General features: G+C 34.4%; 1 protein-coding gene across 2 annotated transcripts in view; it reads right to left on the bottom strand.

Moving 5' to 3' along the window:
- The window catches only part of LOC149190370 (jacalin-related lectin 19-like), a 53,377-nt gene extending 50,239 nt beyond the window's left edge, over positions 1-3,138 (bottom strand). For both annotated transcript variants that reach the window (XR_016256490.1, XM_089413394.1), the window contains exons 1-2: positions 2,956-3,138; positions 2,776-2,831 (exon numbers count right to left, since the gene is read on the bottom strand). Coding sequence is in view for 1 of the 2 variants with exons in the window: in XM_089413394.1 (XP_089269520.1) it covers positions 2,776-2,796 (21 nt within the window). In the remaining variant the exon portion in view is untranslated. The remainder of the gene's footprint in view (positions 1-2,775; positions 2,832-2,955) is intronic.
- Positions 3,139-12,991: the final 9,853 nt, after the last annotated feature.

Genomic DNA, 12,991 nt, shown 5'->3' with positions numbered 1-12,991 from the left:
AAGGAAATAATAATCAAGGTAGAGGGCAATCTCAACATAGAAGTCAAAGCAGAGGCATAGCACAATCTTGAAGAAAAGGAAGAGACTTAAGTCAAATTGTGTGTCGAAGATGTAATAAAATTGACCATTATGCTAAAGATTGTCGAACATCTCTTAATAAAATTCCCAATTTTCAGCAGCACTCAGCGCAATTTGCAAATGATCAAGATGACGATAACTCAAAATATGTTTTGACTTCCTCACCAGTATCACAACTTTCATCCCATCTTAGTAGTGATTATGAAGATGCGTGGATCTTGGATTCCGAGACAACTCAACACATGACTTGTCGACATGATTTTTTCTGGAATTTTCAAAATTGCCAACTTAATTCCATTTTTCTTGCAAATGACACAAAACATACTCCTTATGGAAATGTCGGCATTCACCCCATCATCCCCATCATCCCATGAATTTCCACCATTACCTTCCCATGGGCCCACTAATATAGTCTCCAAATTCTGAAAAAACCAAATTTCAAATAATTAACTTCCTCATTTCCTAAAATAAACAAATAATATTATAATTATAATAATATTTAATATTATTTTTTTATTTAGATTTTATATAGAAAATAACCAATATGATCAATATTTTTTGTAAAACATTTTTTAATTAATAATTAAACGTTTAATAAACATTAAAAAAAATATTTTTTAACGATAATTATTCTTTTATATTATTTATTAGTAAACTTTAATGTTTTTATAATTTGAATATAAAATTAATTTATTAATAATTAAATTTAAAATAAATTTTAATAATAATAAATATTTTCATATTTAAAATAATTTTATCTTATAAAAATTTTATCATTTATAATAATATGATTATATAAAAATATATTTTTTATTAAATAAAATTTAAAATAACTATTGTGCCTAACTTTTTTCGTGAATAAAATTAAAGCAATTACAATTTAAATAAAATTAAAGCAATTACAATTTAGTTAATTTAATTATTTTATTGAGATATATAATTAAAGCAATCACAATCTCGGTCGAATACCATTCTATATTGTGTATCAATATAAATAAAATTGCTTTTTAATTATTTTTTAAAATAAAGACATAAATTTAAAATAAAAATAAATAGAACTAGAAATAATAATTAAATTTAAAATATATTTAAATATTAATTTAAATAAAAAAAACTAACAATAAATAAATAAACGAACAAAATATAATATATATATATAAACTTGACATGAGTATACAAATAAAAACTTGATATGAGAGGATATTCTCATGCCGATCTTAATTAATAATTTAAATAAAATATTAAAATAACAGAGAGGAAAAAAATTATATAGATGATCAAAGCACATACAGACATTACGTACCATGGCTGATGTTAGTTTGTCCTAAAAGTTTGAATTGTTCCAAAAATTCAAACAGCACTGAATCTCACCGAATTAATTCGAAACTCAAGTTGCAATTATATTCCTGTGAGTTTGGTAAACCATAAAAGACATCATTTACAGCGTGCGATGAAACCCAATGGAGTGGAGTTTAAATTAGTGTCATCCTTCCAAAATAGATAGACGCTTTCAATTGAGAATTACCTTAACGTTTACTTCAAACGGACGCGGAGGCGGCGGCGCAGAGAGTTTGATTGAAATTGAAGTGGCATAAACCTACCTTGAATTCTGAGATTTCAGGTGGAAACCGAGCAATATATAGAGAGAGAGAGGCTGAATCGGTACATTCAATCTGAAATGCATGGGAATTTTGAAAGAAAAGGCATCTTTCATGGGAACTATTGGGTAGAACTCAGACCATTCAAGCGAACAAAAAAAAGCAAAAGAGAAACAGGTGCAGAGATGGGAATGGCATAAGATCCCATCCAAGCCGAAAGAATGGCGACAGAAAGTTTTTATTCCACAAATCTTTTCACGAATATCGTCGCATCTTTCAGGGTTGGGATGGTGTGTTATCACAGGTGGGATGGTATAGAATCTCATCAGACAGACACAATCATAGGTGGGATGGTATAGAATCTCATCTCAACAGACACAATGGGCTGCCATAGATCTTATTTGTTAAAACAGCGAATGGACTTACAGAAGGTAGCTATTACAATTACAGAGTTGGCCAGTGTGGCTCAAAATATCAGAGGTGAAATCCCCTCAAATTGAACAAGCTTCTTAAAAAAAAATAGACATGATTCAGAAATAAATTAGACTATATTCTTATTAAAAGAAACACAGGTATCAGAATGCGGTGGAACAGGGAAATAGTTTACTAAAGACCGGGTTCTGGTCATGACTCTGCAACAGAGAATTAAGCTAGTTCTTTCGAAGGAAAGTATGCAACCAGAGGCGAGTCCAAGACCCTGAATGTGAGGATTCAGGCCTAAGCCCTGTCGCTCGAGGTAACAGAATTAAACTCAGATGGATTATTTGTTTAAATTCTTTAAAGAAAAACATGGTTCGACCCCGTTTCCGGGTAGAAGAGCTTCCAAACCCCAACTGTAATCAAACCCAACAAATATCAACGGAGATAATTCCAGATAAAAGCACATCAAGAAATAGCGAATAAGTATACTGTCCGGTAACCGAGACGATTTACCAAACCAAACCCTCTACAGAATAGCTTAACCAGAAGGACATAAAGAAAATAATAGTCGATAAGCCAGCAACGTATGGCAGCATCGCATAACTTTAGAAAATGTTCTCTGTGGAACATAACCCAGGAAGAGTAACTCAAGATAATACAAAATCGGAAACCTTCATACCTGGTTGGGATCCGCTGCCATCTGGTAGCAAACTCGAAAACGAGAGCAAAGTGTACCTACGAGCAAACCACCACAAATAGATTAAGCATTCGAAGATTTCCTTATTAAAGAGCTTAGTCTGCTGTGAAGAAAGGTTAAAACATGGTTGCAGGAAAAAAAAACGAAATCAGGAAAACCAACCAACTGCTAACTTAGCCGGAATGCCAACTCTGGCAGTGAGGACAAGGATTGGCACTTCGAGAGCCTTTCAAAAACCTCAACAGAGCTCTGGTTCGAAGCTGGAATGAGACTAAGCAGAGTCATGAGCACTGACGGGAGAATGAAACCTCGATGCGACGCCAAGGGTATTGAAAGTTGAAGGAACCAACGCTGGCCGTTGGATCGCTCAACAGGCCTCAATACCGTCGATACAAAAGGAATCCCGAGGCGGTGCTGGCGCTGGTCAGGTCTGTGTCGTACGTCCTTCCCATCTTTACTTTCCAGGGTATTGAAAGTTGAAGGAACCAACGCTGGCCGTTGGATCGCTCAACAGGCCTCAATACCGTCGATACAAAATGAATCCCGAGGCGGTGCTGGCGCTGGTCAGGTCTGTGTCGTACGTCCTTCCCATCTTTACTTTCCACATGCGAAGAGACTGTCCTTCCCATCTTTACTTTACATCTACAGAGATGGGAATGGCATAAAATCCCATCCAAGCCGAGAGAATGGCGACAGAATCTCATCTCAACAGATACAATGGCGGTATAAAAGTTAAATTCTTATTCCATAAATCTTCTTTGTGGGCCGCCATACTTTACCCACGCAAGCACCGTGACGAAAGCAACAGGACGTAAGATTGCGCGCGTCACAAAAGAAGCCCAACACAGTGCCAACCGCCCCCATTCGTCTTCTGTCCTTGCCCTCTTTTTACTTTAGGTCCTTTTCATGCCACCTGCTCCCCATCAGATTGGAGAAAATAAGAATAAATGGGACCAATGACCAGATAATTATAATATATATGAAAATAATTATGGCTATTAAATTTTTAATATGAATTATACAATCTAATTTATTTATAAATTTAGATTAAGATTATTTATAATTTTAGATTAGAATATAAGATAACTATTATATATAGAAATGATTATGGTTATTAAAATTTTTTTATATTAATACTAAGAAAAATAATATATATATATATATTAAAATAATATATTATATATAAAAATGATTATGGTTATTAAAGGTTTTTTATATTAATACAAAGAAAAATAATATATATATATATATATATATATATATATAATATATTATATTACAATATGTATATATGAATTATACAATCAAATTTATTTATAATTTTAGAATAAAATGTAAGATAACTATTATGTATAGAAATGGTTATGGTTATTAAAGTTTTTTTATATTAATATAAAAAATATTAAAATAAAAAGGTATTTTACTTATGATTTTGAAAGGTAACAATAAAGTATTTTATAATTTTTTTTGGTTCACAAAGACTTTATAGCATGTTTTCAATTTAAAAGAAAATAATAATAATATTTCTACTTCCTACAATATGATTATCTATAAATTTATAATTTATATTATTTTTTTAAATTATTATCAATATTTTTTAAAATGGAATGTATTAATTCTATTTAAAAATTAAATAAAATAGAATTTTTTTATTAAAAAATAATTAATTCTATTAACTAAAATTTTGATTTTCTTGTAGGATATCAATATATATACATATATATAGTTGTGTAGTGATAAAATGGTATTTTCACCAGACAACAATATGAAACAAGAGTGTGATTTTTTGTTGTTTAAAAAACATTTTTGGATGTTTAGATGGATTTAGTACTTGTTTAAAACACATTTTTGAATACATAAAGGGAGAAAGTACTATCAAAAACCCTAGGGGCACTAGAATTCTACAGATTAGACAAGTTCAACTCAAGTTTTTAAAAATCTCTACCAAATTATGAAAAAATTCATTTTGTCTATAAGAGAGACTACAACTATCCTTATGCTTGGGGACTTCAATGCTAGAACTACTACCAACCAAGACACTCTACTAAGTAATAACACTAACCCTAATTCCTTATGATTTATTGAGGATTATGACTTAGCTAGTAAATTCAAAAGATATAACCAATAACTTATTTGGTATCAAGTTAATCAAGCTTTGCAACTCCCAAGGCTTGATTATTTGTAACAAGATTAATAAGTGTCCCACATTTGGCCAAATGAATTATATTCATGGGCTTGGAAGCAATGTTATGGACTATGCAATATCTGATACATGGTTTCTCAATTGTATTGTTAATTTTGACCTCCTAGATGACCATGAGCATGATTCTGACCACAAACCATTATTCTTCACCCTAAATATTGATATGCACACCAACCACATGCAAAATAAAGGTGAGAACCAAACAAACACTCATTTTGACAAAAGTAAAATGGATCTAGTCTTAAAATATTTAATAAGGGATTTAGGTCTCTTAAAATATAATGATAATATGATCACATCTACCACAATTTTACTACAACCCTCCCCACTACCATTAACAAATTCTGTACCGAGGTATCATATAAAAGAACGATAAAACTTCCAATCCTTGGTATGATAAGGATTGTAAGTTTGTCAAGAAAGTGATTAGAGATGCTCCTAACGAGAGTATAGAACTTGAAAAAATAAGAGTGTATAAAGCCCTTATGAAAAGGAAGAAAATGTGTTATATGAATAAGAGGCATGAGTGTCTTCTTCACCTCTCTAAAGCTTAGCCCATAAAGTTTTGGAGGAATATTCTTGTTCGTAAAATGAAAGAAGATAACTCGATCCTCTTGAAGGATCGGAATATCTATATTAAGAATCTTTATGACTCCTCGGACACCATGGGAAACATTACAAATACTCCTATAAAGGAAGATATTTTTTCTTTAGAAGATGTCAAGTTCAGGATTAAGAAGCTCGCTAATAGGAAATCTAGGAATATTCAAGGGTGCTGATCTAGGTGGATCCCTAATGGCACAAAAATAAAGGTTCTCATATTGCAATGAAATTAAGACTAGATTGGAGAACTCGTCGTAATTTTTCCAATACTGCGAAAGAAGCGTCAATTTGGGTTCGTATGTATAATTTATGTTCAGCCAAAATTGCACTCCGGCCAACTTAACAGCTAAAGTTGGCATAGTCTCACTAAATGTGGTGAAGGTATTAGTTAGGGTTAAAGTTAGGAGCGCTAGAAAATATGGTGGCACCTCGCTAAATTTAGTGGCATTAAGTAGCCCAATAATAAGAAGCCATGTGGCCTAATCAGATGGTCCCACTTAGCACCCCGTTGGTGGCCTATTGGTCCAATCCAACCAAATAAACTTTGTGGCAATTATGTACTTGGTGGACAATTTTAAATTAAATGGCAAACAAATCTAACCAATGGCCCACAATTTAAATTAAATGGAAAATGTTATAACAAAACACATATACTTAAACTCGTTCGGTGGTTAGTTGTTTAGTGGTTAGCAATTGGCTTATTGGCTTAATACATATATATATTACAACATGAGTTTTAAATGATATATCTATCTATCTATATATATATATATATATATATATATATATATATATATATATATATATATATATATATATATAAAACGGTTATACGAATGGTTGGCAATTAGATCAACAAAAAGTGACGAAATTTCGGCCAAAAATGGCACGACAATTTCATTGATTTAATATGGAAGTCTATCAATAGTTTTTATATGTGGTCACAATTATAGGAAATGATTACAATGAATGTCGACAACTGGTTTATGGTGTAACGATGATATAATATAACCAAAAATAAATAGTTCGACGACAACACGACGAAATGCGTAGTTTCAACCCAACTATAACAGTCAACGATTATATTTTGTTTTAACAAAATTTATTAATATAACACATGATTGTTAGCATTGCAATAGACATATGACATGTTGTAAAGGTCATTACAATAGACAGTCCAATTGTATGTTGTTTGTGTTATAAATATGGGGTCGGAAAGGTTGGAAGCCCCGACGTCCCAACCAGCCAATGACTTTATTTAACCATGTCAACCAATGTGCCAAGTGGGGTGGATGTTAGAATATCCACCGACATAGTGGTATATAAACTTGTAATTTCATTAATCAACGGACCGATGGAGGGGTCATAGAGCGAAGCAGTGAGCAGATGCTAACAGGCAAAATTCACAAGTAATGGAACCATGACCAAGTGGGTGGAACTTTGCCATGGCCACGCATGTTGAAAATCATATTATGGTGGAATATTCCCAAAAATATTCTTAGAATATTATTTTTAAATGCTATTGAGGAATCTTAAAGATTCTCAGTGGGGTCCAGGTATGACAATGGCAGAATATAGATGAGTTGATACTCATTTTAACTATAATTTCACAAGGATTTCAATGGAATGGTTTATTTTTGCATATGAGCAGTGGATATCTAGACTCATGGCACAAGCTCACATTTTTTATTATTTCCTGGACATGACGTTCGAGAAAACAATGCACCTTTCAAAAGTGGTTTATGTTTATAGTCAAAAGTCTTAAAAGGATGAGACATACCTGCTAGTGTTGTGATTATTATGTTTTGAGCAACGAAACTTCAAGTCAATCCCAAGATTGGAGGTATAATGATGTATTTTTCCATTTACTCAAAGTGACCTCCCCTTGTATTGAAGTAGGGCTCGGAGATGAAGTCCACATTGGATGAACTCTATTGTCAAATTTATGTGTGTGTTGTCTTTATGGTATCCTTTATATTTCTTTTTATTTAAGTATTTTCGTACATGTCTTTTACATTATCTTGCATGCAATTCTACTAAAATCAACCAAAGAAAAGATCTTGGATCTTGCTGGTATCAGAGGCATACTAGATCAAGTTTGGTATCAAAGTGATTTTATTGCTGATGTGAATTACGAGTATGAATAAGGCTAAGCTCAAAAAGTGTGAAGGAAAACTTAAGTCTTTTGACCCAGATATTGGACATGCAAAATGAATAAGGAAAATGGTAGATGATGATGCTTCTAGTGGGAATGAGAAATATTTTGTAAATTCCTTCTACAACATGGAAAATAAGGTAGATAAGTTGTTTGTAGAGTATGAGAAGAGAGTGGAAAAAGAAGGAAAAGAAGAAAGAGAAAGTAGAGGACAATGCTTCAGTAAATCAACGAAATGGAGGAGAACCTCTTGAGCCTCCATCTCCACCTTCAAGTGAATGTTCCACTTCTTCATCTTATTTCCACCATTCTACTAATTAACATAGTGATTCTTCTAAATTTTTTTTTTTTTTTTTTTAAAGTTGGATGTAAAATTTGATTTCCCCATGTTTAACGAAGAACCTAATGCAGAAAAGATAAACAATTGGATAAGACAGATTGAAGTATATTGCAGAATACAATAGATTGAAGAGGATGAGGCAAAGATCCATTTTGTATCTCTTTGACTGGGAGGCACAACGCTTGTACTATCAAATTTCCCCTCTATAAAGAAACATAACCAATTTTTTTTCCAATTCATAACTTAATTTATTCGCATTAACATTCTATACTAAATGAACTTATCTATAACAATAACTCCTTTATTGTCATAAATACACCCATCCTCTTCCAGAATTACTGCAACTATCTCAGGTTTGACCTATATGCCTTATGGGAGTAAGATCGACACCACTTTATGTGTTTTCATAATTGGTTCACAATTATCCTAATGTTGCTACTGCGATCTAACACCTACCATGATTACTCCTAGGTTCACACACCTCTTTGCTAAGGTTAGATTTCAGTGTGGATATAATTCGATGGTTTCACATATTGCAATGTTTTTTTATGATATACACGTTATAATTTTTGGTTAACCCCTCAAACGATATATGGTTGTACTTAGGACCTCATTAATTAGTGCTAATGTTTATGTTTCTTAAAATATATGTCTACGCACCCCCTCCATGGACATTTGGCTTACTCGAGATACCTGGCACTCTTGGTTTACTTGCGGACCCCTTTGTCCCACCTATAGATTATCGACTGAGCTAGTAGGGGTTTTCCATGACACCCTCTTCATGTGATGAGGTAGGGCACCCATGTGATGCATCAGGGTTTTCTTGGTAATTGTTCAATGGTGGCGATGTGCTCCAATGGCAATCAATGGTGTAGCTAAACTTGCAACCCTAATTCATTTTGTTACTATAACCCTGCCTCACATTCCACCATTCTGCCACCACGTTTAGGGTGAGGAATTGCATAGCTACTCTGCATAGTTTATGGGAAAACCCCAAACTGATACCCTTGTTTCGTTTGCCTTAGGCTACTGTATGGATTCCATTGTATCTCTCGCTATCATACTCAATCGCTTACAGTAAATTTCCCTCCCTTTTCACTGGATATCTGATTACATGTTCACACAATTTGCTTAGTAGGTTCCATGGCGGCATAAGGTTGAGAACGACAAATATTATAGCTATTTCATTTTCCTTTGGTTTCTACTTGCTTTGCATTAAGCCCTTTAGGTTTTTATAATGACAATTCTCTTTTCTGTTACATTCTTTGGGTTCTGGTTTCCATGGATGTGATTTACAAAGTGTCTATAAATTGTAAGGGAATGCAACTAGCGGCCCATGCTCGTGTGGCCTCATCACTGGTGTTTGCAAAACGCCAGGCACCCAGGTACCAGTTTGTATTCTTTGGCTCCATAGTTTTCATATAAGAATAGTTTCCTAGTGCATGGTTTTCATAATAACCCTTTCTTTTCTTATTTTGGGCAGGTCCAGAGACAACTCCAAGCGTTATCTCCTCTTCTTGCATTTTCCAACAGGTAACGTGGTTACAAATTCCTATTTTAGTTACTTTAATGATTTATTTTATTACGAGACCTTACCTCTTCTTCATTCAGGGACTTTGCTCTTATTGTGTTTTTTGTGTATGCTCTCTGACACAAGTACCCATATCTCAATAGCCTATAATTTAAATGCACTGTTAATAGGTCTCATTCCTCAGTTACGTATGTGTCATCCTGAAATCTTCTCCAGGTCGGTGGAACCTTCTTCGTCTTGCTAGAATATTGGGACCACAAATTTCTATAAAAAAAACTTTTTGTTTACATTCGCTACTTGTAGTAGGGTTTAACGTTTACGTTGATAACCCTCATGGCCAGATGTGGCCACTGTCTATGCTGCTACCAAAATTTTCCCAGTTTACACTTTTCTATTATATTCGCATGTCGGTTCATGACCAACATTTTCTTGTAATTTGGAATATGCTTCCATGACTAGTTCCACTCTATTTTTGGTAATTGAGTTTAGCTAATTGGTCGATTTTGTGAGGAACTTTTTTATAATACATTCATTTCATATGATGTTGTTAATGGGACTGCATTAACATCGATATAATATATTTCCTTCATGCTCTATCCATATTTCTATGATGATATATTATTTATGTGATGGTATATTATGTGTGTGGTGTCCTAATTATTCCAGAATAATTCAATTTATATTACATACTGGTTCACTATTAGTTTCCCCCTCTTCCAGTTTCGCACATGGACAACTATTTTCTTCTTTTTCCCGAGTTAAAAAAAGTAAGGAAAATAAATAAATTATTTTCGTTCTTTTTATCATGCTATAATGTTGGGCTTAACAACATCCCTTAGATGTTAAATTACCACATCTATAGTTTAACACAGTTTATAATTTATGTCCTCAAGCATAAGTTATCTCTTGTATTCTTGTATTTTTTGCAAATTCCATTTGTTGATTGTTTTGAGAGGAGCATGACTCCTCAACCACCAGATCTAGTTGTTGTGTTTTCTCTTGTTCTCCAAAGTGGTTCGATTGATTGACTATGGGAGGTGCCTCAATCCCTCCTTTAGGCAACCAATGGACCTGTAATAATTTTATTATATTTTCCTCTATTACTACAGTCAATGCTCAGAAAAAGGGCATTTATACTAGTTTTCTAACCTCAATAGGGAACCTCAATTGAAATTATTGTCCTGTTTGATACGTTTTCATAACATGGTAAGGTCCATACCTCAGACCCTGTTAGGTCCCTGTATTTCTAGTGTAGACCCTTATTGTTATTAGTGCAACCCCCTTATTGTATTGTTGTTCCCATTTAGTCCCAATATTGTTATTATTGTGCCCCATAGAAGCCCACTATTGTTATTTTGTGCCCTTACAATATTATTGTTATGTCTACTCCGATTATATTGTGACCCCTTAGACTCCTATAAATAGAAAGTGTAGAAATTTTGAATAATTTAACACATATTCAATGGAGATTATCCTGATCATGTACTATTGCGGAAAACATACAAAATACATAAGCTCCTCTACGTTGATCAACAATATAGCAGCATCAATAACAATAAAACATCAAGAGCATTCACACATTAACACAGTATGTATCCCGGGGAAAGCATCTCGCTAAAAACCCCAACTATCTGTATATTAATGATTGAGTCATGTAACATTACACAGCATAATACTTCTCACAAGTATCTCCACCTCTGTTACACACAATACAGCTCAGATCTGATCTCCAAATCTCTTCCACTGCTTGCCTGCCTCCACTGCTCAATACCTGCTCAAGAACTGATGAGAATAGCTTCCTAAACTCGTTTTTCACCTGCAAAATAGTCACTCACTCTTTGTGGACGTGAGAAAAGGCTAAAATGTGGGCCAAATACGTGAGCAAAATCATTGGCATACTCAATCCATTGATTGTGCAAGATCTGATGCACAACTATAGTCACAACTGATAGCAATCTGATTCTCTACCACCTGTCCCTGTTGAACTGAACATGCACTGACATGCAACTGAGTTAACTGATGTATTCATTAGTTGTATTATGAGTTAATAACTTTGAATTAATTAATAACTAATTCACTCAACTCATCTCTAGTCTATTTTCCAGTTAGACTAAATACAACCAGTTTAACAAAGCTAAACTGAACACAACTCCATCAACTCCACAATCAACTCCACCAAACTCAACTGATTGCGTTCTAACTGAAGTCATGCATGCAACAACTCAACTGACTCATAAGAAAAGCGTATTTCCTTCTGACAGCTGCATGTGCCACTTCTGTAGCTCAAACTGAAGTGCTCCAAGAGAATAAGATTAAGTTTATAGTCCAAATATTATTGTGAGATAATAATATTTGACTTTTCTATTTTTGACAGCCAGTCTAAAAATAGACTTTGATCACTCACACTGTGATCACTCACACTTTCATCAAAAATAGAAGTCCATCTATTTTTCCCAACTTGATCAATCATCCATAAACATAGACATGATCCATATGTCTAAAAATAGACATAGTCTAAAAATAGACATAGTCTAAAAATAGACTTACGCCAAAAATAGCCTGCGGGCCCACTTAGTGAAGGCGACTCTTTTCACTAAGCTCCATCATCTTGTTGCAATCTCAACACTCCCTCTCGACAAGATATGGATTATCAACAACCCCTATCCTGCCTCGGTGGTACTCGAATTTGCTCCTAGTGAGAGCCTTCGTCAGAATATCAGCATCCTGATCCTCCGTTGGAATGTATGAAAGTAACATGATCCTCCGCTGCACACAATCTCTGATATGATGGTACCTGATGTCAATATGTTTAGATCTATCATGAAATACAGGATTAGCCGAGAGTTTAATGCAACTCTGGTTATCACAGTAAATCACAGTAGGATCCAAATGAGAACCGAACAAACCAATCAGGATCTTCCTCATCCATATAGCCTCGCATGCAGCCAAACTTGCTGCCATATACTCGGCCTCCGCTGAACTGAGTGCCACGGATCTCTGCTTCCTGCTGTACCAAGAAACTGCTGTCGATCCGATACTGAAGACCCCTCCTGATGTGCTCTTTCTGTCTGTTGGGCTCCCTGCCCAATCTGCATCCGTGAAGCCACATAGCTTCACCTCATCCTCCTGTCTGTACCACAAACCATATCCCGATGTGCCTCTCAAGTAGTGCAATACATGCTTGCCCGCCTTCCAGAAGAGCTTGGTAGGCTTAACCATAGCTTGTGAAAGCTGGTTAACTGCATAGCATATATCAGGTCGTGTATTGACCAAATACATCAGCGACCCCACCAACTGTCGATAAACAGTGGCATCCACTTCTTCTCCCGAAGTGGCATCCTCCTTCCTCCAACCTCCAGGAAGAGG

The sequence above is a fragment of the Pinus tabuliformis genome, chromosome 3_1 (genome assembly GCF_031772625.1).
Source record: "Pinus tabuliformis cultivar Carrire ecotype Pingquan chromosome 3_1, CPIR1, whole genome shotgun sequence".
NCBI classification, from domain to species: domain Eukaryota; kingdom Viridiplantae; phylum Streptophyta; class Pinopsida; order Pinales; family Pinaceae; genus Pinus; species Pinus tabuliformis.
This window is presented reverse-complemented; position numbering and strand designations above follow the sequence as displayed.